The 27,854-nt window shown below is 32.5% G+C and overlaps 1 protein-coding gene across 6 annotated transcripts in view; it reads right to left on the reverse strand.

The window, feature by feature from the left end:
- Positions 1-8,118: 8,118 nt before the first annotated feature.
- LOC145248991 (arfaptin-2-like) overlaps positions 8,119-27,854 on the reverse strand; it is a 245,020-nt gene continuing 225,284 nt past the window's right edge. For 4 of the 6 annotated variants that reach the window (XM_080110832.1, XM_080110835.1, XM_080110837.1 and 1 more), the window contains 4 exons: positions 21,171-21,581; positions 16,404-16,497; positions 11,837-12,011; positions 8,316-8,789 (listed from right to left, as the gene is read on the reverse strand). In XM_080110832.1, coding sequence (XP_079966958.1) covers positions 8,637-8,789; positions 11,837-12,011; positions 16,404-16,497; positions 21,171-21,581 — 833 coding nt within the window. In that variant the 3' untranslated portion in view covers positions 8,316-8,636. Of the gene's footprint in view, positions 8,790-11,836; positions 12,012-16,403; positions 16,498-21,170; positions 21,582-27,854 lie in introns of all 6 variants that reach the window. The other 2 variants (XM_080110834.1, XM_080110836.1) reach the window with 1 other exon arrangement.

Consider the following 27,854-nt stretch of genomic DNA (forward strand, 5'->3'; position numbering starts at 1 on the left):
AAAATTAAAAAATGACAGACTCGTTTATCAAAAGTAATTTTTGTGACTTTGAATTTTTACAAATTTCATAACGTTGTCATAAATGTTCTCGATACGGGGTGTTTAGTAGTAACGTAGATCCTCACATGCTTCATCCCGATCAAAGATCTTAGCTGCATTGCTGCTAGGCCTTTTATAGGTATAACCTTGAACTTTTATAATTTTACCTTCACAGCAAACAAGTAGGTCATTTAAGATTTATGGATGAATGCATTGCTTGAGTCTAGCCATCTTGTCAAATTATATTGACCACAGTAGGGAATATTCAAATCTCATAATATATATATATGTAAATATAATATTATATATATATATAAAATGTAAATATAATATTATGTATAACATTCATTAAATCACTTATTTTACAGATTATCAGTGATTAACTTCTTTTCATTTTATTAAATCAATAATAAAACAACATTCATTCGTTTTTGTTAAGCCTAATGAAAGCACAAAATGACGACAAATGCAGTGAATATCGTAAAACACTTTGTGGCAAAAAGGTTCATTTGGCTTTTAAAGCCATCTTGGGTCGAGTTTCTTTGTCCATAGCAAAATTTTCCTTTCTTTATTTCTTTAAATCCGCAAAGAATTTATTATTATTTCATTATAAATTCATTATATATATTCAACATTTTTGGATCCATGTAAAAAAAATAAAAAAATCTCACAGGATAAATTTGGTATTTAATATCTGTATATCTCTATCTATACATATATATGTGTGAGAATAAAATACATGAAATATCATAAAAGGGAATGTCGTAATGACAGAATGTATTAAATTTATTGAGAGAAAAGATAAAATAATAAAAAATAAATTTCAAATCTTCATTTTTTTTCTGAAGATGTTCGTTCATCCGAACGAAACCAGACAAATCTCTTTATTGATTTGTCTTTCTTCTGGTGTTTAATTGTTTTTCATATATTCTGTCTCCACGATATATATATATATATATATATATAAGCTGCAAATAACTGAGAAATCCATTTTAGCAATAAAAAAAGAGTTTTAAATTCTTACAAATTTTATGAAAATATTTAAAATTAAAACTTGATGCAAAATTTAAATAAAATGTATTTCATTTGACGAGTTTTCAAAGAAATAGGCATAAAAAAATTGAACATTTCTATTCATTTTAAATTTCCAAAATATTTTCTTTTGAAAAATTGTCAAATCAAAGTAGCTATTCAGAAATATATATTACTTTTAATCTAAAATAATTTTGTTTAACCTTTATGATGCACCTGCATCTAAAAGGCTTTAATTTAGGAGGAATAAACACAGAAAAGTATTCAATTAAAGTTGAAAGAGAAATACTTATTTATGAGTGATAGTTATACAGCAACAAAGTAATCATCCAACTGATAGCATAGGTTTCAGGTTGAATAGGAAATTCGGCCTAGAGGTGTGAATAAACGCTACTATCCTCTCTTCAGTCAAACTGGATAAAATTAACCGTTTGACTGATAAAAGGACAGCCGTATTAATTATCACTCCAGGATGAATTTTTCTATCCAATCAGAAACCTATGGTATCAACTGGATAATCACTGTATTATATATATATATATATATATATATATATATATATATATATATATATATATGTACACAGCACAATCACGTTGATACACCAGTTCTCGCCAGATCACCCACCAAAGTTAAGCAATGTTGAGCCTACCAGATGGAGACCATTTGGGAAGGTTAAATCCTGTATGTATCGTGCCAAGTCAGAAATTTCCAAGTTGGTATCTGGGGATGCATTAATTCACTGGGAAAGATGCACCCCAAGTCTTTAAGACATGCATTTTCATTAAATAACTGACCTTGAGTAAGACTGGAGGTTTATTGTAACCTGACAATGTCTTTTTAGACTGAAACAGTAAATTTATTGTAGCAACTTAGGGTAATTTTGTTTACTTAAATGGAATAAAATAATATCTTGCTGTTTTCACTGAGCAATATCAATAACCTCATTACTTTTGGATATTTTTAACCTTAAATAAATATGTGTGTGTGTGTGTGTAGATAGGTATCTAAGCTTTAGGAGAGAGGTCATTGCAACAAAGAAAGTTAGTAGTTCTGGTGCTGTTGCTGCTGCACAGATCATCCATGAAATAGATGCAACGCCCATTAATCTCCCTCAGATTTCCCAAAAGATTACCATAAAAAAAGTAGCACCGACAACTGAGTGCAAATGCTTCCAGCATGTTCCATCAGATCGGGTGTACGTTGGACATGTTGGTTTTGGGTGCCAAACAGGCTATCAGTAAACAACTGGGGTCACATATGCATCATCTGGCATGCTATGTGATAAAGGGGGGGGGATATATATATATACATATATAAATTTTTTTTTTTGATTTTACAGCCTCAAGTATTGACTCAATCCATTACAATTGTTTCCGTGGACAGAAAACTTAGTGTCTGATTCGTCAGACGGCAAAAGTCAAAACTTTTTTTTACTTTTGCCGTCTGACGAAGCAGACAGTAAACAATTGTAATGGATTAAGTTAATACTTGAGGTTATAAAATAAAAAACATTTAGCTCTACTAGCGTATTGAGCACTTTTATCCTGATTTTTTTTTTTTCCATTCATACCTCTGAAAAAAAAAAAATATATATATATATATAGGATTGGTATATACCATAAGAAAATATATTTCCACAGTAATTATATATATTTGCGTGTGTGTGTGTATCTAAGCTTTATTTTTTGTTTGATATGCATCTGTATTCAAATGTAATTTTATATGCCAACATATCACAGAATAGTTCTTAACAATGTTATTTATTTACTTAAGTACCTAAATATTATGTTTTTAAATTTATATCGAAGTGAAATAATAACTCGATTGTGTCTACATTTTGTTATTGAGGAAGTGTTATTTTCTATTGGAGAGCCATGAATTTAACAGTTGTCTTGTTTATAAATCTCCAAAACAGTTGCATGGTAAACAGCTGATGATTTCCATTTTTCTATTTAACAATTTAAGTTAAAGTTTCTTGGGTTTTTTTTTTTGGGGGGGGGGTCCTTCTACTGTTATATAGTTGAATTCTCTTTCATAATTGTGAATTTTCTCATAAGTCAGGTTATGCAGGGGCTACATCTGCAATATATTGAGCTTAGTCTCCATAGTAAATTAAATAGCATCTATTGTATTATTTTTTGATTTAAAATACTCAAAACTTCTTTAGATTATATATATATATATATATATATAATCTAAAGTATATATAATCTAAACTTCTTTAGATTATATATATATATATATATATATATATAATCTAAAGAAGTTCTGAGTATTTTAAATCATATATATATATATATATATATACCATAAGTATAAATAAACACTGTAAATCCAAAACTTACATGTACAAATTTATTTTTCGACAGAATACCTCCAATAAAAAAGGGGTGGTGAAATATCCTTATTCCGCAGAGTTTCAGAGGATAGAAACTGGTTAGAAGATTATATATATAGCGCGGAGTTAGAATATGTTGGTTTTAGCAATTTTTAAGCCTCTTTTTTATTGGAGGTATTCTGTGGAAAAATAAATTTGTACATGTAATTTCCTGATTTACAGTTTTTACTTATGATATTAAGCTCTACTTCTCACTGTTGTATCGAGCTTTTTTTAATTGGTTTGGATGATATAAACATTAATATGTTTATTGGACTGAAGCTTACTTTTACATTTACCTAGTAAACTTACCCTATTAATTACATGATTGTGTGTGTGTGTGTGTATATATATATATATATATATATATATATATATATATATATATATATATACAGGGTGTCCGTAAAGTTACTATACAGTCTTATTGTTTTATTGTATTATATTTGTATTAATAGTTAATATTTATTTTTTTTTACAGGTTTATTTAATCAAGCATGACTGTATAGTAACTTTACGGACACCCTGTATATATCGTAGTGCAAATGACAATTTCACGGAATGTGTTATTTTGCTGTTATGTTTAATATTTTTCAAACGCTAACATTATTTTTCTAATGAATTTTATTTGAGAAAAAGAAAAACCTGTGAATATGATTTTTTTAAATGAATCCACTTTTATTAACAAAAAATATAGACTGGAAGTTTGCTGGACTGGGTCCCAATCCCAATCGACACAGAATGCAGCAAGGAAAAGTGAATGACCAACAGAAGATTTGTCAATTTAATCAAATTCCAGTGAATAACCTCAACCACATTTATATACACAGGTAAGTTTCATTTTTGTTTTTTTATTATAATTTATTTTGTGATATTATATACGTGTGTTTGTTTATAGAAAAATATGGTTCTTATCCAGAATTCCCCCATTTAAAAAAAAAAAAAAAAAAAAAAAGAATGAAAAGAAAAATCTGTATGATGCATGTACTCCTGACAAAACTCAAATATATTCCAAAAATCATGTAAATTGATTAAGCAGTTTTATTTTTATAAATAAAATGATTTTTTAAGCGATTCATGAGAATTCTTAGACTAGTAAGTATGAATTATTGTTGTATTATCTCCCTTTGTTTCTTGATTTTTTTTTTTTTTAAATGGCAGGTGAAACGTTCACTGCTTAGATACTCATAAAATTTGATTTGCTTATATAAAAATAAAACTACTTGATCAATTTATGTGAATTTTTTTTTTTTTTTTTAATACAATATTTGTTTAGTTAGGAGTGGGTACATCATACAGATTTTTCTTTATTTTTGTTTTTAATATAGCAGGAATCCTGGACAAGAACCAAAAATATGTGAAAAGAAAATGGAAGAACAGCAAAATATTAAAGACAGATTCAGATGAGAAATATTTGATTGGTTCAGGTTATGTTTCCTTATTAGCAGAATTTTTATCAATGTGGCTAAAAATGACATTTTTGTACAAGAGATTGATATGAAGAGGAAAGAGGGGGGTGGAGGGAGAAGAGGAAATGAGTCCAGTCAAATATGAGAAGAGATGGTGGGTGGAGTAGAGAAAGTCAAGGAGGACAGGAAGAGAGAAAAGGAGTAAAGAAAGTAAAATGTGAGAAGGGGTGGGGAAAGATGAAAAAGAAGGTTTAGTAGATAATTAAGGAGGTAGATAAAAGAGTTAAGTGAGAGGTAGAGGATGAGGAGGGGAAGAGGATTTAGTAGAACATAGAGAGGGGATGGATGAGGCAAAGGGAGAGGAGGATAGTAGTCAGAGGAAAAAGTTATATTGTTAAATGATCTTATAGTCACTTTGATAAAGTTTCTGTTAACAAAGAATTAAAAAATTGATGTTTATGCATGGGTTTGTTTTGCTATACACAGATTCGAAAAAGTTGTCAAAAAATAAATATATAACAAATAATATATGCTATCAAAGGCAAGAAGTTATTTTTCTACCTAACTGGATAATTTTTTAGTGTTTTTATTTTATGTAAAATGTTTATTCGGCTAAATAAAAAACAGTGTTTATTGATGTATTTGAAAAATACAAATGGCGGCGGACTATGTTGAACATGTTAAGTTAGGGAAAATGAATTAAAACTAAAAAATTATATAAAATACTGTTAGAAACTCACTCAATATATGTTACCATGACATAGGCTGACATATATTCGGTGGGTTTCTAACAATATTTTGTATAGGTTTTAGTTTTAACTCATTTTTCCAAACTTAATGTGTTCAACATAAATCACCTGCCATTTGTATTTTTCAAATACATTGATAAACACTATGTTTTTCAAGCCGAATAAACATTTTACATTAAAAACACTAAAAAATCATCTAGTTAGGTAGAAAAGTAACTTATCTTGCCTTTGATAACATTTATTTTTCATATATTTATTTTTTGACAACATTTTTGAATTCTTGTGTATAGTAAAACAAAGCCTTATGCATTATAAGTGGATACTTAAAAAATCAAAATAATGCATTTTAGGTTAAAAATGCTATTATGTGATTATGTCATGCTAAAATGAATAAAATTTTCAAAAATTACAAAAATAAAAAAAATGACCAAATAAATGATCTGCTAGATAATTTTTACAAACCAAAAAAAACATTGTTATTATCGTTCCGCCATTTTATAATTTGAAATAGAGAAAGTGAAGTGAAAACAAGGGAGATAAATCGGTTGTTCATACAGAATTGATTGCAATAGAAGATAAAATTGCATTATTCAATAAATTTTATTTTTTCTTGTAATAATTTTTCTGCTCTATCATTTTTCATAATTTTTGGAAGTTTTACTAATTTCAACATGATACGAAATAGTGTTTTTACTTAAAATTTTTTTTTTTTAGATATCCAGTTATAATAGACAAGCACCAAAATATCAAATAAATATATTTTTTATTTGAATCTGTCTTTATTTTGTAGTTTTTCAATTTATATATAATATATATATATATATATATATATATATATATATATATAACGTGTGTATGTGTGTGTAAAAGAAACTCTTATCCAGATTGAAATAATGGAGGAGAGACTCCTAAGAATTATGATTTACATTTCTCTATTTTTATATATTTTAACCCCAGGACATAAAAAAAGCTGAGACAATGTGCGCAAACCATTTTAAACATAATGCAATCAGACAAAAGAGAGGGATATTCTTCTGGTTAGAAATTTTTTTTTTCAAATTAGATAATATTTCTTTGTAAAGCATTGGGAAAGGAGATGAAATAATTTAAATCTATCAGAAAAGGAAATTTGCAAGAGGGGGGAAAAAAAAAGTGAATCTTGTATACAAAAAAGCACATCTGAAGTAGATACTGACAAAAAATAAAAAGATACTTTACACAACTTAAAAAATTTCCCGTTGATTAGACAAACAATGTCACGCTATGAACAGAAGGGGAAAATAAAATCGAGAACTACTTGGTTGGAATCTAGAGCAGGTACAGCTACACTATAAAAACAACTTTTGAATGTAAATCCATGTAATTAGCTTGATGTCGCCCCCCCTCCCCTTCAGGAATTAAACATTTTATAGAGATTTTAAACTTCAGACAATATTTATTTGAATAAAAATTAAACAATAGTTATGTTTTTTATACTTTTTAAATAAAAATAAATAATTGTATCAAAATTAATGTTTCATTTGTGGAATTTTATTTATTTGAACTCTCACTTTGTGCCTATTTTGTCTTTAGTTCATGAGCAATGTTTCTAACAAAGGGGAAAGAATGGCCGTTTTTTGGATTAGCTGTTGTTTCGAGTGAGTGATATATGCAAATTTTCAATCTTTTTATAGTAGTCATCATCATTCGACTGCCAATCTATTTCATTTAACCATATTTTTTAGTGCCCCCTCCCACATTGTCACCTTGTGTGTCTTTGACCATAATAACCTTGTAATATAACAGACAGATTTTAATAAAAAGCCAAAAAAATTTATATTTAAAAAGTACAGGATGTAGTTATTTACTTAGAAATTTATGCATATTTCAAACGGAGGTCATAAATGTTCATTAAAAACATATGCATGTTACATATATTTTAGAAAATGGTGCAAAAGCACAAGTAATTGGTTGAACACTAGAGTAGGCACAGCATAACCATAAAACGATCCTAGAATATAAATCCATGCAAATAGCCTGATGATTTCCTCTCAGGAATTCAATATTTTATAGAGATTTTAACATGTTTATTGAAATAAAAATTAGATGAGAAAAAAATCATATTTTTATAAATGAAAATTTCAAAATATATCATTTCTATTTAATCAGAAATTTACAGATATTTTAAGCAGTAAAAAAAACAAAAAAAAAACTACACTATCCCATTGATTACTGTACACACAATAACCCTTATCCCCGAGTGGCCCCTGGGCCTTGATAAGTGGTGACCTCCATGTAAAAAAAAAAAAAAAAAAAAAAAAAGCAGAGATGACAGATCCCAATTCGAAACATATGCATGACATTTGTTTATAATAATAATAATAATATATTAATAAAATAAATCAAGGAGAAAAAAAATTTAAAAAAAAAACAAAAAAAACAGGTGTAAAAGTTTAAGTGACTTTTCTTTTTCGTATCTAGTGTGCTTATTGTATAGAGGACCCATAAAAATTAAAAGACAACCCTTATCTTTGAATGTCTCTTGTTCCAATAGCAGGAAAAAAAAATATTTATATCAAAAAGCAGGAAACCAATTAATTTACATGACTTGGGGAAAAAAATCCTCCAATTGGAAAGTTAATGTTATAATTATCAATTAGGGGTGCCGGGTTAGTCCAATGAGAATTGTTGTATGGATATTTACAAAGAAAAGTTTTCCAGAAGGGAGGGAGGGCAATGATCCGAAATGTGAAAAAGCTTGAAATTTAACCCCAGAGTTTCAAGGTAAATTTTTCCCATATTTTTTAATTTTAATTTTATGATTGTTAGGTTTTTTTTTTTTGTTATTATTTTTAAACAAGGCAGGGTTGCCAGTAAAGGAGGAGAGAATAAATTCTTGTATAATTCGTGCATGCATTTCTGTGGTTCTGGTCATGGTAGACATGTGTCGTCTTCATTGTCCTCCAAGATATACATATATATATACATATGTATACATATATGTATGAGAAGAAGAAGGGGTGGAGTTGGGACCTGAGAGAAATATGACTATTGCTCAATCCAAGATGGCTTTGCAGAATTTGGTGCTTTTAACTTTATGTTGAATTGCTTAAGCGTAGCATCCAGGGCCGTTTCATTACCACTGAAGTATGCCGACACCGCATTGTGGAACAGAAGCAATTGCTTGTGCATGACCTTCACCTGTGGGTTTAAAAAAAAAGAGACACAAGAAATATATCAAATTACTTTTTTTATAAATAATGTTTAGACTTAAAAATAAAGACAAAAAAAATGTTTTCAAAAGATTGATACATAAAATTGGTATCTTCTATAGTACAACTGAAAATTAAAAGAAAGAAAGCCTACCATATGCATCAACTCCTGCAGTTCTTTTTGTGAGCAAGTCCAATAATGTTTATCTTGGATCAGAGCGTAATACCTGTCTATAAGTGGACGGAAGTAAGTTGGGAGTTAAAAATTTTTACGAGAAGTGGGAGCTGGCAATTTGCGTATTAACTGTTGGAAATTTTTATGAGAACAAGGAGTTGGAAATCTGCGATAGAGGCAACAGTTGCAAGTCTCCACAAATGTTGAGAATCAGAGTTGGTATCAAGTTTTTCTAAAATGTTGTTATATTTTTATATTTTTTATTTCCAGCTGAACCAGCACTTGTAATGTTTTTGAGAGCTCAGATCAAAATTCCTTTTCTTTTTTTTATTTCTTCATTTAAACAAAAATTTTGAAACTTATGACACCCATCAATTCTGACTAAAAAGTTCAACCCTTAAGGGATTGAGAAAGGGGGGAGGGGGAATCAAAGGAAATAAACTTCATTTATGTTTACTAACAGATTCTACATCGTTAGTTGGTTCATTGATTGGCTGTTTCATGCCATATCAAGTCGCTTTAGTTGTTTAATACAGGCATTTTGATAAACATTTCTAGCATTCAAGTTCTCAGTATCTTCAAATATTTCTGTGCAATTCATTTCATATAGTAATTTCAAAATATTAACTTAAGTAGTTATTACTATTGGCGACATAGCAAACATTGCATTTGGCTGGATGGGTTAAAGTTCATAGATGACCTCAAAGCAGAAGTTGATGAAACCACGAAACTTCTGTCCAGGGCATTTCCGTTTCATTTTGGTTGACAACATAAGTAAGCATACACAAAACATGGCTATTCCCTGTGGAGCCTCAGTGAGAGTGGGAGCAGTTACATACAATCTAGTTAGGCATAATGAGATATGTGATCTGTCAGCCACTTCGTCTTTGACGTGGCAGTCTGTTTAAAAAGGATGTGTCCTCTATAGTATCAGACCTGACGGAATGGTTAATTGTAGGCATAGACAGATTCATACCATCCAAAAAATTCCAACAAAAACCTAACAGCCAGCCATGGTTTTCCCCTGAATGTGCTGCTGCCATCGTGCACAGAAATCACTTTTTCCATAGCTACCAACATAATAGATGTACTGAGACTAAAGCTGCTTTCAGGACTGACAGCAACTATTGTAAAAGAGTAATAAAAAAGGCAAGAGAGTTATATACTCAGTCTGTTAAATCCAAAGTAGCTGAGCAGCGGCTTGGTTCCCACCAGTTCTGGCAAGTAGCAAACAGGATCTTGAACAGAAGCGTGATTCCAGTAAAGCAACTGACCCTGACGGAATTCCAGTTATAGTGCTGAAAAAGCTTCAACAAGAACTTACAAAACTATTTAAGCGTTGCCTTAAGGAGAAAAACTGGAGTATGCCCTGTATTTAAGAATTCAGGTGAAAAATCATCTCCCTCTCAGTACAGACCTATAAGTCTCCTGTGCGTCATGAGTAAGTTGTTGGAATCCATATTAAATAAAGAAGTAGTCAACAACCTCAACAGAAACAACCTTCTTATTGACATGCAATATGGTTTCCGCTCTGCAAGATCTACAGCAGATGTGCTAACGGTTATATCACATAGGATTAATGAATCTCTTGACAAAGGTTTCCTTTCCAGGGCAATTGCTCTTGACATATCGAAGGCCTTCGATAGGGTATGGCATAAGGGCCTACTTCACAAGATTTCCAGCTACGGTATTACTGGAAATGTTTTCTCAATCATTAAATCATTTCTCTCTAATAGGTTCATAAGAGTAATGGTAGATGGACAAAAATCGGAGGCCTGCAATATAAATGCTGGAGTCCCTCAGGGGTCAATCCTGGGCCCAACTTTCTTCCTGATCTACATCAATGACCTCCCTAAACACATACTTAAATCATTCGTTGACATCTATGCTGATGACACGACCATCTACGGCAACACATCAAAGGCTGTAAATGACAAAGTTCTCTCTGATTCTCTCTCCCCTGATCTCGAGCGCGTGGTTCAGTAGGGGAAGATGTGGCTGGTTACCTTTAATGCATGCAAAACCAAACTCCTATCCTTATATCATCAACGCTCTGATCCCCATCCGGCATCAATTGTGATGGATGGCTCTTGTCTGGGTGAGGCCCCGTGTTTTGACAAGCTTCTGGGTTTGACCTTTACTCCTGATCTGAAATGGAACACGTACATCAAGTCTGTTGCCAAGGTTGCTGGAAAGATGGTGGGATCCTTCTACCGCTCCAGAAGATCTCACTACTGATGCAATTCTCTATCTATATAAAAGCCAAGTACGTCCAAGGATGGAATAATGTTGCCATATCTGGGCAGGAGCTGCTAAAAACAGCCTATCCTGCCTTGACAGAGTACAAAATAGATTTCGTGGCTTAGTGGGGGATGCCCTTTTCTCTACCCTGCAACCTCTCTCCCACAGAAGAGACGTTGCGAGCCTATCCTTGTTTTATCGTTATTTCCATGGCAAGTTTTCATCTGAACTCCAATCCCTGGTCCCCCCTCACCAATCTTTCATGAAAAACACCCGTCTAGCTGAATCCACTGTGAAAAATTTCCCCCACTCTATATCTGTGCCTAAATCAAAATGCGGATTCCATGAACAAAGCTTCTTTCCATTCCATCATAAAAATATTTCTCTAATCTACTTTTTTAAAATAGGTTTAATTCTAAATAAGGACCATTTATTTTACTTTGACTTGCTTTATTATTTTTATTCTAAACATATTCTAATATTCAATTTTCTTCACAAATTTCTGAAAATCAAACATTTGTCGCTCGGCATCTAGTTGAGACTGTCAGCTGTGCCAGACAAATCTGAACCATTAGGAAATTGTTTTTATTTTTTCAGGATTATAAATAAATAAATTGTACCTTATTTTCCTCCAAAAATTTCAATTTTATGGCCACGTCAGCTCGCAGGGATTCATATTTTTGCTTATGTTCGTCAAACTTGGTCTTGGCATCTTCGATTCGTGGAGTGGAAGATAAATCTCTTGGACCCAATTGAACATTTTCCAAATCGTTTCTGTATGCATCATATTCCAATCTAAAAGCAACAAAATATACGACTATTCCATCAAATTGTTTTGTCTTTTTCATGTAAAAATTTAGGAAGAAATGAAAAGACAAGTTGTGGAAATGAAGTTGAAAGAAACAAGATTTGAGCAAATTTGGAGTAGAAAAACTTGATCACATTGCTAACCATGCAACCCACATCGAGTTTCACTGTTCTCTCTCTCTCCAAAAGGGGCTGACCCCTCAGGGTTATACAACCAACAAAATGAAGAGAAAAAAAAAACTTTTCTATGAATAAGTTGTTTTAACAATGAAAGTCTCAGAAAAAAAAGTAAAAAAAAAAAAATGATTTTATCATTTAATAAAAAAGCAAAAAATAATATTTAGTTTTATAAATTTTCAAATAAAATAAAATAAAAAATATATAATTTTACAGAAGAAAGAGTAGAAATATTGTAAACATTAGTGGAAAATCTATCCTTAAGATGCGTCGGTTCTGCGCAGAGTACTTTCACGTTTTTACGCTTAGCCACAAATAAAAATTTTCTTGATAAATATAAGAGCCGAGTTTCTGAAGAATCGCTGGTGAAGTTTTTAAAGTACTTTTTTGATATCAAATTTGTCTGCGCTAAAAAGAAAAATGGTTTTAAAGATCGTGTCTGCGCTAAAAAAAAAAAAATGGTTTTAAAGATCGTGTCATAGGAAAGACTGGAAAAACAATGAAAATCCTTTATTTGTTCTTTTTTTTTTAAATTAACTTCAATATTTTTAGGATCTTTTCAATATTTTAGCATCTTTTCAATATTTTAGCATCTTTTAACTAAAATAGTACTCCAAAGCTCAGACTTTGTAGTTTCAAAGATATTTCCATTTATACAATGTATTTAAAATAAAACCAAAATTTGGGATAAAAAATTAAAATTATGTTGTTTATATATAGCTTCAAAATTGAGATATTTTTAACCCAAATTTTAGGCATATATTCAGGATTAACACTGCAAGCAAATCAATTTTCCACATAATTCTTTGTAATTCGGAAGATATTAACATTTATACAAAAAGTTTTTAAAAACGAGGAGTTTATAAGTAAACGATCTTTAAAACTACATTTCCCCCAAAATCAGTGCAAGTTGAAAATCTAATTTCTACAGTGAATAAAATGTCACCTGAGAAAAGTATACCACTGTTATATCGCTTATCTCTCCATATTTACGTAAATAAAACAGAAATCAGCAGGAGCAGTGATGGTGACAACAATGGTGATGCTAAGAAGAACCCCGTTCATTGACACAACAAAAATGACCACACTAAAATTATACAACACAAATGACCACACTAAAAATACACAGCAACATCAAAGCCTATTTCTTTATATGCTTACATCAATGGCATAACTTGCAACTCACCTCAACAAAAAAAACTGCTGAAGGAAGCCGTCCATAGAAAGAAAAATCAAAATTCAAAACACAAACATCACAGCCAATGCACCTCTCGCAGTATATAAACACAAATAATTACCCCATAGAACACTGTAATAGCACTAATTCGCACTAGAAAATATTCACAACTTTCTCAGCTTCGATTTGATATGACACATGAATACAAACCCCAAACAGATGACTCCATACTGTATATTAAAATATAAAAAACAAACACAGATTCAAAACCAAAACGATACATTAACGCCGGGAAATATTTATGTCTACAACTATGTCCTCAACACGAGTATAAATACAACTGTTTTTTCGACAAGCAGACAGGTCAGCCAAGCTTGTCAAGCAGCGAAGTTCATCCTGCCAGCAACAGCAGCAGTAGTCAGCGAAGAACGATCCACTTAATACTAGCAGCTTAAGCCAGCAGCAGCAGGAGTCAGCCAGTCAACATCGACTCACTTGATACTACTAGTAACAGCAGCTAGTCCCGGGCGACTCAGCAGCAGCCAACTGTCAACAGCCTCTCATCAACGATATCCATAACAGCTATCTAGACTACTCCCCCTTCGCCATCGTCACAGCCTCCATCCTCGTTTCAAGCAGTTGACAAACACTTCAGTTACTGCCTCCAACAGAAAATCCGTTCTGTTACCTTTTTTTACTCATATCATGTTTAATGTTTGAGCAAAACTTAAAAAAACTCCAAGGCGTAGTTATTGAGAAAAATGCGGGCAGATGAACAGACGAATGAACAAGGGTGAATTTACAGGTCTACTCTCCTTTTGTCGAGGACCAATAATTCAACTAGTCTGGTGGAGTATCCAGCATTGTGCTGTTACTTGAGGTAGCATCACTTGGAGAAGGTGCAGCATTCCTTGTAAAAACCATTCTTGGTTTGCCATACTGAAATCTTATTTGGGCTGGAAATACTTTGTGCTTTTGAATATTTAGCTAGGGTTTATTTGTAGCGAAAAGTATTCTCATGCCAGGTTGTCCTGACAAACCATTGTACAAAGAAACCTTAGGCAGTCAAGGATAGTATCTAGTAGGCATTCAAGTTCTCTAATAATCAGTATGGAAAACAATGTTGTAGAAAAGTTAATTACATGATAAAGATTGAGTGGTAAACACACTGCATTGAATAACAAAGTTCCAGTGGCGAGCATATTATTTTTGAAAACGAGGATGATCATTCCTTCTTTTTCTTGGTTTTATTTCTTCAGTAATGTTACACTGATATATTTAAAATGGACAGACTGCCAGACCCTTACAGACATATACACAACACTTAGAAAAATCATGTAGATATCCACGAGCATATCTAAGAAGGCCAATCTTCAGACCAACAAACTAACCAATAAACATGGGTTAAAAACTGGTAGGTATGTTAACTAGTGCACATATAAACTAAATACACTTTTTTTTCATGAGTTTCCATTAGTACCTATTTTATTTTTTGTAGTGTATGAACTATTATAAACTTGTCGTCATTGTTGGAAACTCGGGTTCTTGATATTCTATGGATACAATTTTTCAGGCACTGGCTTTCAGTTTTTGTGGGTTTTTTTTTTTTTGTTTACTTGCATCCCCACGAGGGTAAAGTCAGACACAAAGTCGATTTTTAATGTAGAGGGGGAAACCAGGTCTCCAAAAAGGGGCACTCTGGTTAGTAATAAAAATAAAAAATGTATCAGTCATGAAGGATTTCTCCTCCATTAACCGAGACCAAAAATGTGTAGAGCAGCATCAGAACAGATACTGCACTTTGAGTTCTATATTTTTTTATTCAATCTGAAAGTTTACAACCAAAACAGAAATAAACAAAAAATTAGGCCACTAGATAGTACACTTTGATCTTGGCCCAAAAGCCAAAAAAAGAAAAAAGGCTGATCTTTAGTTTTTATAAGACTTTAATAATACAAACTTAAGTTCTCTCCCTTGTATTGAAATATAACAATTGGCTTCTCCATTATAATAGTGAAAATCGAAATATTGAATTTCAAACAAAGAAAAACGATAAGGTAGAAAATTAATTATTAAAATTATTAATGAAAATACTTGTCAAAGACAATTAGCAAAAACTGAGTTTTGCGAAAAAAAAAAGAAACCAGAGAGTTTGAATCGTAACAAAAGGGAGGTAATTATTTTCTGAAAATCTTCGGCCAAAATTGTTTTGCTAAGTGTCTTTGAAAACTATTTTTATTAGTAATTCTCTACTTTATTGTTTTTTTTAAATAATTTTTGGATATGTTCATTACTGTGACATGATAATTGAGTATATATGATTGGTTTTATTTGAAATTCAATATTTCGATTTTCGAATTTTGCTATTATAATGAAGAAGAACTAGAGATTGTATTTCTTTGAAGTAGGCTTTTAGAGTTATCTCCCTTGTTAAAGGTTGTTATTATGGACCAAAAAGAAAGATGGCTGTTTAGACCAAACGATTTATAGAATTAACAAGCTTGCAGGATCTCTGGACTTAAACAAGTATGTGCTGCAGTTGAGAGAACAAGAGAGAAGGAGATAAAGAGATAGCTAATCTCTTTACACCTAGCTATATTGTGCATAACCATCTTCACCAGAACTCCTCAGGAAGTGGCCACATTTCATGTCTGTCTACTTGAGTTGTCAGCTGAAAAGAGGAAAATCTCCCTTTTTCCAAAACTAACGTGATTTCAACATTTACCATTAACTAAAGATTTAAATTTTGACCACTCATCTGTAAATCACTCCTCCATTTAACTAACATCTTCTATTAGGTAACACAGCATGGAGCCATAAACTGGATGTAAACTAGACAAGGGGACACAAATAGTTTATACAGGGTGACCTTTTGGGAAATAAACATTTCATGAGAATAGGAAGCAATAAAACTTGGCTAAAAGTGACATCAGGTTTCTTTTCCACTTTTGAACAAACAAGAAAGAGTAACATACTCACTAATCTTTTCCCTTTTCAAAAAAAAAAAAAAAAAGAGGGGCACCTACCTTGCCGTTTCATATAGTTTTACTGTAAGTAACGTATCCTCCATTGTCTTATTGCATAGCGTGTTCACTGATGAAGTAAAAAAATTCATGGCACCTATGAAAAAGGAATGGAGACAAAAAAAAAAATTGAATGAAAAATTTTAAAAATTCAATATTAACTAGTAGGAACTGTGGAAATTCCACAGCGGTATCTTTCATATGTAGACCCCCAGCAATATTATTGTATTCCTTTTGTTAAAATTGTAAAAGTATTTATCTAAGTAATCTGATTAATGTAGTCTCAGAATATATCTGGTTATTATGGTTTGTTGCCAATATCCTCATAGGAATCTGTGACATATTTCCATTGTATAGACGGCCGGTGTGAACAGAAACCCTACGATATCATCATACCATCTTTAGACAGAACAGATACTACTCTTGGACCCTACCCAGAAGAAGGTATATTTTAGTTTCATGTACGGCCAAAGCGACGTTTTTTTTTTTTTTTTAAAATTTTACATTGCGTTTTCGGTGATCGGGAGATCCTATTTATTAAAAAGAAGGATAGGTGTTAACATACTATGAACATTAAATTATCATATCTATTTACTAATTTAATGTTCGTAGTATGTTATCGCTTTCTATCCTCCTTTTTAATAAATAGGATCTCCCGATCGAATAATTTATAATCTGGAAACCGTGACACATGTACGTACGTTAAAGGTACTATGGTATTAATATATAGATAAAAACAAAAATTTTGGATTTTGAAGTTTTATTTTTACAGAAAATTCATAATTTATTTACTTCTTTCAAAGTGCAGAAAACCTTGGGGATTAATCTATTTTCACAACTTTTAGCAAAAACAAATAAGGTTTTTTTTTTTTTTTTTTTTTTTTTACATGGACGTCCCCACTTATCAAGGCCCGGAAGTCACTCGAAGATAAGGGTTATTGCGTGTACAGTAATCAATGGGATAGTGTTGTAGTAATCGTTAGTATTGGAAATTTGATAAAGTGTCTTACTTAAGGGGGCGGTTCATCAGGAATTTGTTTATGTTGGACTTGAAGACATCCAAGTTGAAGTCAGGTGGGAAACAGGCAAGCGGTAAAGAGTTCCACAGGCGTGCAGTTCTAAGAAGCTTTGTTCATGGAATCTACGTTTTGATTTAGGTACAGATAAAGAGTGGGGAAAATTACTGACAGTGGTTTCAGCTAGACGGGTGTTCATCGTGAAAGACTGGCGAGGGGGAACCAGAGACTGAAGCTCAGATGAGCACTTACCGTAGAAATAATGATAAAACAAAGACAGGCTCACAACGTCTCTTCTGTGGGAGGGAGGTTGCAGAGAAGAGAAAAGGGTATCCCCCACTAAGCCACGAAGTCTATTTTGTACTTTGTCAAGGCAGTTATTTTATCTTGACAAATTAGTAAACTTCTTAGTCATAGTCTTTGTTGTTATCTTCAAGTTCTGTCACCCAGTGTTTACAAAAGTTTTGCCCAGAGCTGTCATCTGCAAAATGGAAGTTCTTTTTTTTTTTTTTACATTTTTTTTTTTCAATTTGTCTTTTTTTAAATAAGCAAACAAAAATATTAGTGAACTAATTTTTCTCTTCGTTTACTGATTAAAAAAAAACAGAATTTGAAAAAAAACAAAAACAGAATGTGCCTCTCTGACCAATTGAACCCCTTGAGGCTCTCAGTAAGACACTATGTTAATGAAGTTTGTATTTCGGCCAAGCAACAATTCAATGCTGCAAGCCTGTCATTCACCTTCAGTCCAAAAAAAGAAGCTATTAGAGTAGAAGGCTTAATGGCATTTAGGGATTTCAACATCTATAGGCATTAGTCACACAATCCCTGGGTAACATAGTTAGGAATAGATCTTGAAGTGAGGCTTGCTGATCTTCACAATCTAAGAGTCAGGTTGGGAATGAGAAAAGGTGTGTGCTGCTACCAGCTGTGTTTGTATAACTCAAGAAGTCAAGCCATTACTGTGGTGGACATCAAAATCCTCAAATACATGTACCTAGATGTTAGTAGCTAAGGAAAATGCTACATCTACACTGTTAGAGATAGGATTAATTCGGGTACAGTCCCGATTCGAGGGAGATCGATAGAGAAAAAATAACTACCATAGTGTTATAAGGCTACTCTAAAGTATGTAAAGGTCTTATTTGATTTTAGACTACTCTCTAGTTAAGTGGAGAATGTTATGTATGTAGACTCTGAATCGGTGCATATATCTGAGTCCTTAAGGCATAGAGGGAATTATCCTGCCATGTTAAAACAGTTAAGGGGATTGAAGAAAGTCGGTTGGTTAAAGTTCAGCAAGCAGAATTATTCTTTCTTTTTTTTTTTTTTTTAACTCACGTTCACCCCTAACAAGGCATATCGCCACTTGAACATAAGGGACTATTTGGGACCATGACTAGGAAAGATTAACAAGATGTTAGTTTACATTACATTTAAACTTCTGCACATCAGTACAGTCATGGAAGCAGGTAGCATGAAGGGAATTCCAAAGTCTAGTTATTCAAGGGAAGAAACTATTAGAGTAGAAAACTTTCTAGCATTTAGAAACCTCAACAGTGAAGGGGTGAGATTTTGTTGCTAAGCGAGTTTGTCGGAGATATGTACGTTGAGAATTTACATTGTTGCAGCATTAACTGAAACTACATGGACGACACTGCAACTGGCATTGGATGTGAGCAACAAGTTTGGATTGACACCAAAAAGCTAACGATCACAGCCTGTGTAGTGGGCACACTCGGACATGCTCATACAACAACCCAGTAATTCACCAACAACAAATAATGTACAAGTAAACCTGTTCAAGTGCTTACTGGAATTTTGGTGGGATGCATTTTTTATGAATTTTGGTGGGATGCATTTTTTATGAATTTTGGTGGGATGCATTTTTTATGAATTTTGGTGGGATGCATTTTTTATGAATTTTGGTGGGATGCATTTTTTATGAATTTTGGTGAGATGCATTTTTTATGAATTTTGGTGGGATGCATTTTTTATGAATTTTTTATGAATTTTGGTGGGATGCATTTTTTATGAATTTTGGTGAGATGCATTTTTTATGAATTTTGGTGGGATGCATTTTTTATGAATTTTTTATGAATTTTGGTGGGATGCATTTTTTATGCATTTTTTATGAATTTTGGTGAGATGCATTTTTTATGAATTTTGGTGAGATGCATTTTTTATGAATTTTGGTGGGATGCATTTTTTATGCATTTTTTATGAATTTTGGTGGGATGCATTTTTTACGAATTTTGGTGGGATGCATTTTTTATGAATTTTGGTGGGATGCATTTTTTATGCATTTTTTATGAATTTTGGTGGGATGAATTTTTTATGAATTTTGGTGGGATGCATTTTTTATGAATTTTGGTGAGATGCATTTTTTATGAATTTTGGTGAGATGCATTTTTTATGAATTTTGGTGGGATGCATTTTTTATGAATTTTTTATGAATTTTGGTGAGATGCATTTTTTATGAATTTTGGTGGGATGCATTTTTTATGAATTTTTTATGAATTTTGGTGGGATGCATTTTTTATGAATTTTGGTGAGATGCATTTTTTATGAATTTTGGTGGGATGCATTTTTTATGAATTTTTTATGAATTTTGGTGGGATGCATTTTTTATGCATTTTTTATGAATTTTGGTGAGATGCATTTTTTATGAATTTTGGTGAGATGTATTTTTTATGAATTTTGGTGGGATGCATTTTTTATGCATTTTTTATGAATTTTGGTGGGATGCATTTTTTACGAATTTTGGTGGGATGCATTTTTTATGAATTTTGGTGGGATGCATTTTTTATGCATTTTTTATGAATTTTGGTGGGATGAATTTTTTATGAATTTGTGTGGGATGCATTTTTTATGAATTTTGGTGGGATGAATTTTTTATGAATTTTGGTGGGATGCATTTTTTATGAATTTTGGTGGGATGCATTTTTTATGAATTTTGGTGGGATGAATTTTTTTATGAATATTTTATGAATTTTGGTGGGATGCATTTTTTATGCTTTCATTCATTTAAGGAGCATAAATGTCTGGAATGCATCAACTCATACTAGAGAGTAACCTATATTTTTACAAGGCCACAATTCATCCATGCATGGATACCACATCTGGGCGGATGCATCTAACACTAGTCTCTCACTGTTAGGCAGGGTACGAAAAAGCGTCTCAAATCTAATAGGTTTAGCACTATTGGACAAGCTCCAACCTCTATTCCATCACTTCAATGTCACATCCCTGTGTCTCTTTAACAAGTACTTTTAATGGAATGTGCTCTGATGAACTCATAGCACTTGTGTCCCTATCAACATACATAACCCCTACTAATCTGACATGCAGTAAAATCCCGTCCCCTTCACTTTTGAAGGTCCCTAGATGCTGAAACACTTCTGCTCTATAGTATATTTCCTTGGACTGCTAGACTTTCCAATTCCCTGTTTCCTCAACATTGTACAAACATGCATAAGTTTAAATGTAATGTGAACAGATATCTCCTTGCTCAACTCTCTACAGTCCCTAGTTAGACACGATGTGAAATAGTAGCCCCATAAGTTGGGAAAAAAAAGAAATTACAAACAGATTTAGTAATCTTTCTTTATATTCATACATTATCATCAATCTCACAAAGTTTGGTGGTAATCTAAAGGCTTGTGTTAAAGAAATGGGAAACAGCCGTATAATCAAACACTCCAAAGACGTGTGAAAGAAATAAGTGCGAAAAAATAAAAATGTTGCCACTTACCTAGTAAAACTTCCCCATTTTTACTGAGCGCTCTCTGCGTTTCTGAATTATAAGTGAATTCCTCTTGCAGATCAGGTGATTTGGCCGCCAATTCTGAAAAGGATTCGCCCAGTGATTTCTGGGTCTGGACCACGTAATAGAAATGGTTGGTGAGAGTCCGTGCCAGGCGTAGGATGTTCCAATATTTACGTTGGGTGTCTCGCAGGGCCTCTATCTGACTTTCTAACTCCAGGTCGACCGTCCGTGATCCCTTGCCAAACTTTTCTGACAACAGTTGGCGAGTGCATTTGTAGGTATTCAAACTCCACGAACGGATTGTGTCGATCTTGGAGGCTGCCGTTTGGGTAACTCCACCCTTGGGCACAAAATCACCATTGCTCTGTGGACTGGACAGGGGAATATTACTGGTAGCTGAAAAGAGAAGAGAAAAAGAAAATTATCTTTGTATCGACATAACAATGACCTTGTGTGACAGGTTGGGAACTCTACACCAGCGATGACTAATCATCAGCGACTGTGAATTTTGATAGGGGTCACACGGAGTACATACTAATGACACAGATCTGCAAACAGAAATGTCCCCTTCCCCGAAACGGGTGATGTGAAGTTGAGGCATAGGAGAATCAGCTCAAACAGTAGAAAAATAGTGCTCAACGGCGATGAATAACATCACATTTTCAAGCTGAGAGAAACAAAGGTTTACAAGTCAATCTCTATGGAAGCTTTGTGGATGAGATACCACCAATAATGTAATATAGACAGAGTATTACCTCGATGTTTGTCCATCTGTATCACTCATTTCAATTAAATTAAAAAGTTAAGAAATACGTAATTAGCTAAGGGAACATTAGACACTCTCTCTCCTGGGTCAATTCTTTTCAAATAAAACCTTAAAGAAAACTCTCAGCAAACGTCACCATGTCATCTTTCTTCATTAAAAAAAAGCTCATTTCTATAGCAACCACTAGATGAAACAGTGATAATAGAAAGAAAAGAAAACGACTGGTATGTATAATCCCCTCCCATGTATATATAAAGAACTTCTTTTTCTTTAGTAATATGACTGCCTATTCCTCAATCTATCTTGGTGCAAAAATGCTGCAAGGTCATTTTATATTGGCACCGCATATGATTTACAGATTAATTTTTGTAGGCTTATATTTTATAAATAAATTATATGTAAATGATAGCCTATTTAGTTCATAGAAATATACTACAGGGGCAGGCGAGGCACTTTTTAGCCTTGCTAGGCAATAACCTAGAGATGGTGTCTTGATAAAAACACTAGTCCCTATTCCCACCACTAAGTACACATCAAGAAAGGTATCTGGCATATAAAAAATATCTTGCCTTAAAATTTCAGCTTATGTAGTTTGAATAATTACCTGGTCAGAGATAAGTTAGTTTGGAAGTAAATTTCTAAAAGCTGTCCACCACATACCAGCATGTAAAATGGACATGAAACTAAGGATTCTCTTTTACTGAAGTTTAATTAAATGCTTACAATTTAAAACTATAAGAAATTAAATGATTATTCCTTCATTTTATTGTATTTATGCGTTTCAAAAATTCACTTTTTAATGAAGAAAGTAGCCATGGAATTTCCATACATATTTCTAGCAGATATAAACATCAATGTTAACCATTGATAAGAAAAAATGTTTTTAAAAAAAAAATGCAAATCATAATGATTTATCAAAATAATTTCAAACAAAAAAAAAGCATTTTATTTATTTCCAACTTTTATTAATTTAAAATTAATTATATTAAATCGCTAAAAAAAATTTTTTTAATTAAAAAAAAAAAAAAAGAAAACGGAAAAAATAATTTAAAAAATGTATTTTTAAATGACGAAAATAAAATGAAAAAGGATCAGGTTAAAATAAAATGAAAAATATTTGGATCAGGTTAAAATAAGATAAAAAAGAAAATCATGTTAAAAAAGTTTATGGTTAAAAAGGTTTAATATAATTATGAATAAAATGCATAACAAAAAAAGTAACATGCATAAAAGAACAAAATTAAATTGGAAAAAAGTTAAATAAAAAAATGAGGAAGAAAAAATTAAAAAGGAAAAATAAGGAAAAAATATGTGGAAAAAAAGAAAAAGTGGTTTATTTTGTGCAACAGCAATGGTTAAAGCAGTTTGTGTTAATAGTTAGATAAAAGGAAAATAATTTCTCTAAACTCAAAGAATTATGCTTTTATAAAAAAAAAATAAATATTATTTATATTTCTCTTTGTCTGTCTGTCTATCCGTTCTACTTTTTCTTGGAAACTGCAGAGTCGATCTGGATGAAATGTTACAATAAGGTGTAGCGAATTCGATGCAGTTGGAGATTAATAAGGATAGGCATTTAATACAAAAATGAGGAAAAGTTTAACCATATTTAATCATCAATTTGGCATAAAGCATTCATTTTGATTCAATGAACTATAACTTTTGCTGGTCTTAACAGGATATAAAGTCTTTTTTTTATATAATTATAAAATGTGTTTATCTCTAAACATGTTTAAAGCAGTTTGTGTTAATCCTAAGATAAAAGGAAAATACTTTATCTAATCTCGATGAACTAAGCATTTATGAAAACTAGATTATTATTGTTTATATTAGATTTCTCTTAGTCTGTCTATCCATTCCACTCTTTCTCAGAAACTACTGGGTCGATCTTGATGAAATTTTGTATGGATCTTTATAAGATGTAGTGAACTAAGTATTATAATATCCATTCGATGCACAGTTAAGGATTAATAGGGATTAGTATGTAATGCAAAAATTGAGCATAAATTAATCATATTCATCAACCATTAATTTGACACAAAGCATTCATTCTAATTCGATGGGCGATAACTTTTGCAGTTTTTAACGTGCTAAAATGTTTTTTTATGCGTTAATTTCTATGCATACACACATGACAAAATTAAATAGACACCCCACAAAATATAAATCTCTAGCAGTTCAGTTCGGCTTTACTCGGGCCTTATGTATTGTTCATAACTTTATGTGCATATGTATATATATAATAACGTTTGACTCATGTCCAGGTAACCTACATCGAAGATTTCAAGTGTTTAGACACAAATTTGGCAGAGGAGTTTGGTAGAGTCTGCAAAGGTCAACTCTTTCAACTTTGACCTCTTGGTAGCCAAATCTTCACCCAAAAACCGACTAAAAAGCTTGCTGCATGTCTGAATACCCTTTATGTAAAATTTTAAATGTTTAGACCCAAAATTGGCTGAATAGTTTGCTAGAGACTGCAAAGGTAAAATCTTTTGAACTTTGACCCCTTGGCAGCCAAATTTTCAGCCAAAAACTAATTACAAAGCTTGCCCTGTGTCTGAATACACTTTATGTAAAATTTTAAATGTTTAGATCAAAATTTGGCCGAGTAATTTAGTAGAGACTGCAGGGGTCAAATATTTTTAAACTTTGACCCCAATTTTAACCCCTTTACATTTATTATTTTAGGCTCAAATCAAATCAAAAAGTTTGATACATGTCTAAGTAACCTACATCTAAAATTTCAAGTGTTTAGACCCAAAATTGGCAGAGGAGTTTGGCAAAGGTGTCAAAGGATAAATCGTTTGACAGTCAAATTTCTGGCCGAAAACCAATTAAAAAGATTTTCCCAAATTTCAATACCCCTTAATCAAATTTCGAGTCTACAAACTGAAAATTGACAGAGTAGTTTGGTAGGGAAATGTACACACACAGACGCACACACACACACACAGACAGGCAATTTCACTTTTATAGATGTGCCTGGCATTGCCCGGGTGTTTGGAGGTGTATGTTGAGCAAAAAAAACAAAACAAAAAAACGGTAAATTTTTTTAACTTTGACCCCTATCATGACCCCTTAACATTTGTTTTAGGCTCAAATCATGTTATTAAGTTTGTCTAAGGAACCTATATCTAAAATTTTGGGCTCAAATCATGTTATTAAGATGTCTAAGGAACCTATATCTAAAATTTCAAGTATTTAGACCCAAAATTGTCGGAGGAGTTTGGTAGAGTTCTCAAAGGTCAAATCGTTGAACTTTGACCCCTTAACAACCAAATTTCTGGCTGAAAACCAATCACATAAATTTTCTCAAATCTCAGTACCCTGTATATCAAATTTCGAGTCTGTAGACTAAAAATTGACAGAGTTATTGCGTAGGGAAATGTACACAGACAGACACACAGACACGTTCACTTTTATAGATATATAGATAGATTATTAATGTTTAACGTTTGAAAAATTGGTCACTATACATACTTCATTATACATGGTCAAAAACTTGGTCAGGAACAAGTCAGGTTGTCTTGATCCTGCATTCTAAAGTATCCAACAACCTTTAGTTCTTTGTTTAATTCTCTCGTCCTTTTCCCAGACCCTTCATATCAAATCCTTTTTTTCAGAAGGTATCATCGTTTATCTGCATTAAGATGTTCAAACAAGCACAGAAAGATTCATAAATTTGACACCATACATCTGAAGAAAGTCGGAGGTTACATCGACTGAAATGTTGTGAAAATAACACACAAGAACAAGAACAGTAGTCCGAAGAATCTAAATAATACGTTTTATGTTATTTTAATCGTTATTTTGGCTTCTAGTCTTTATTATTACAACATTTTTTAGGTGAGGAGTCACTCTTGTCTGACAGGTTTGAGGGTACCAGTCTGACTGACAGTACAGGAGCCCTAACTCTTTGGTAGTGGCTGCTCTATCATCAGTCACATAATATCGGGGTGTTTATAGTGCCATACTGTGCATGGAAAGAGACCTGGCACTAATCTCTGGTGGGCATTCCCAAGGCAACATTCCTGTGGATGAGGAATCGGCTGATCTACTTGTTTTGCATAATGATGACTATGCACATCTGCTTTGTCTAGCACCTCTCACCCTAAACTGAAACTACAAAAAAAAAAAAAAAAAAAATGAAATGACAGCTCTATTCAAATAACGTTCAAACCAGACACACACTTGAAAAACGATTCGCCTCCTCCCTTGAGGCTTGCATTTACAAATACAGACTTAAAACTAACTTAGATGATGTAGAATCATTTCTCCTAGCAAACTCTCCAGATATCTTAGCACTTAGTGAAACTAACTTACTCTCTTCTATTTCCTCTAACATCTTTAACATGTCTGGCTATCTTCCACTTTGTTGTAAGGACTGACAGACACATGCACAGACGGACTTGGAGTCTATATTCGTAACACCCTCCCCATGTCTAGAGAATCTAAACTAGAATCAGATGACCAGGCCTTCATGTGCTTTAAACAAACTCTACAACATAGCTTTAGCTACCTGTATTTTGTTTATTGTTCTCCCTCCTTGGCCTAAGACTGTACTCTAATCAATCATGTCTCTCACAGCATAGACGTAGCACTCTCCCTTGACACTAATGTCCAAATACATGTATTTGGTGACTTCAATAGCTACCACAATAATTGGCTTGGCTTCTCTAACTACACAGACACAGCTGGTAGCATGATCCATAATTTTTCTATATCCCATTCCTTAACACAGTAACATTCCTGACCCTTCTAGATTATCAGGACCAGCAAGCCTCACTTCTGGATCTATTTCTGACAACAGTTCCTGAGGATTGTGTAATAAATGCTCATTGCCCACTCGGTAATGCTAATGATGCTGTGATAATGATAGACATCACTCTAAACTCTCGACCCCAAGATGAAGAGCCATTGCTCAAAACAACAACGTACTACAATAAGGCTGACTGGGATGCCATTAGAGATCACATCAGAGATGCCCCATGGGAAAATATCTTTTCTCTTCCTGCGAAACAGTGCGCAAATGAGACTACTGAATGGTTCAAAGCAGCAATTGAAGTACATGTTCCTACACAAAAGTTCTATAGCAAACTCCACTCTTTCCAATAGTTTACTTCTACATGCGCAGCTGCCATTGCTTAGAGGCAACATGCATACCGCAGATTTATCCAGCATAAGTCCAGTAAAAACAGACAAAAGTTTATAGAAGCTAGAAGTAATTGTAAGAAAGAAGTAGCAACAACTAAGAGAGAATATATTGAAACCACCAGAAAACACATTGAAGCACAGAAATTAGGAAGTCATGATTTCTGGGAAATGATTTAGAATCGGCAATTCAAACGGTTGCTAAAGTTACGGAAATTTCAAAAATTAATTTTGAACTTTGTAAAGGACTGGTTCAAAGATCATGTTGTTTATCAGTTATCTGTACTCCAGCTTCTTATCTAAAAATTATAGATGTAAACCACAAAAATAGCTTTATAAATCTACTATCAAGCCGCCTGGCATTGCCCGGTCATAAAATACACTTAAATATGATAATTTATGCAGATTTCATATTAATCATTATAGAGCCAATACTCTATTGATTATTATATTGTACCCAATATATATTAGTGGTTAGCATTGAAACCAAAATGTGCAGCTCTTCAGCTTTATTCATGTCTCATCTAAGTCCATATGCATATAAAAAAAAGTTTAAAAGATACAAAGGAGCACTTTACATCGACTTAGACCTGTCAAGTTCAAATTTTTCAATTTTGACCCTTTAGTAGCTATTTTTACCAGCTAAAACTAAATTGAGTTCATTCCACGGATCCAAATCCTCTATATATCAAGTTTCAAGTTTGCAGAGTAAATATTATTGACAGAGGAGTTTGGTAGAGACCGTTACTCAT

This window comes from Euprymna scolopes, chromosome 27 (genome assembly GCF_053919585.1).
Source record: "Euprymna scolopes isolate OS-2025 chromosome 27, ASM5391958v1, whole genome shotgun sequence".
Lineage (NCBI taxonomy): Eukaryota > Metazoa > Mollusca > Cephalopoda > Sepiida > Sepiolidae > Euprymna > Euprymna scolopes.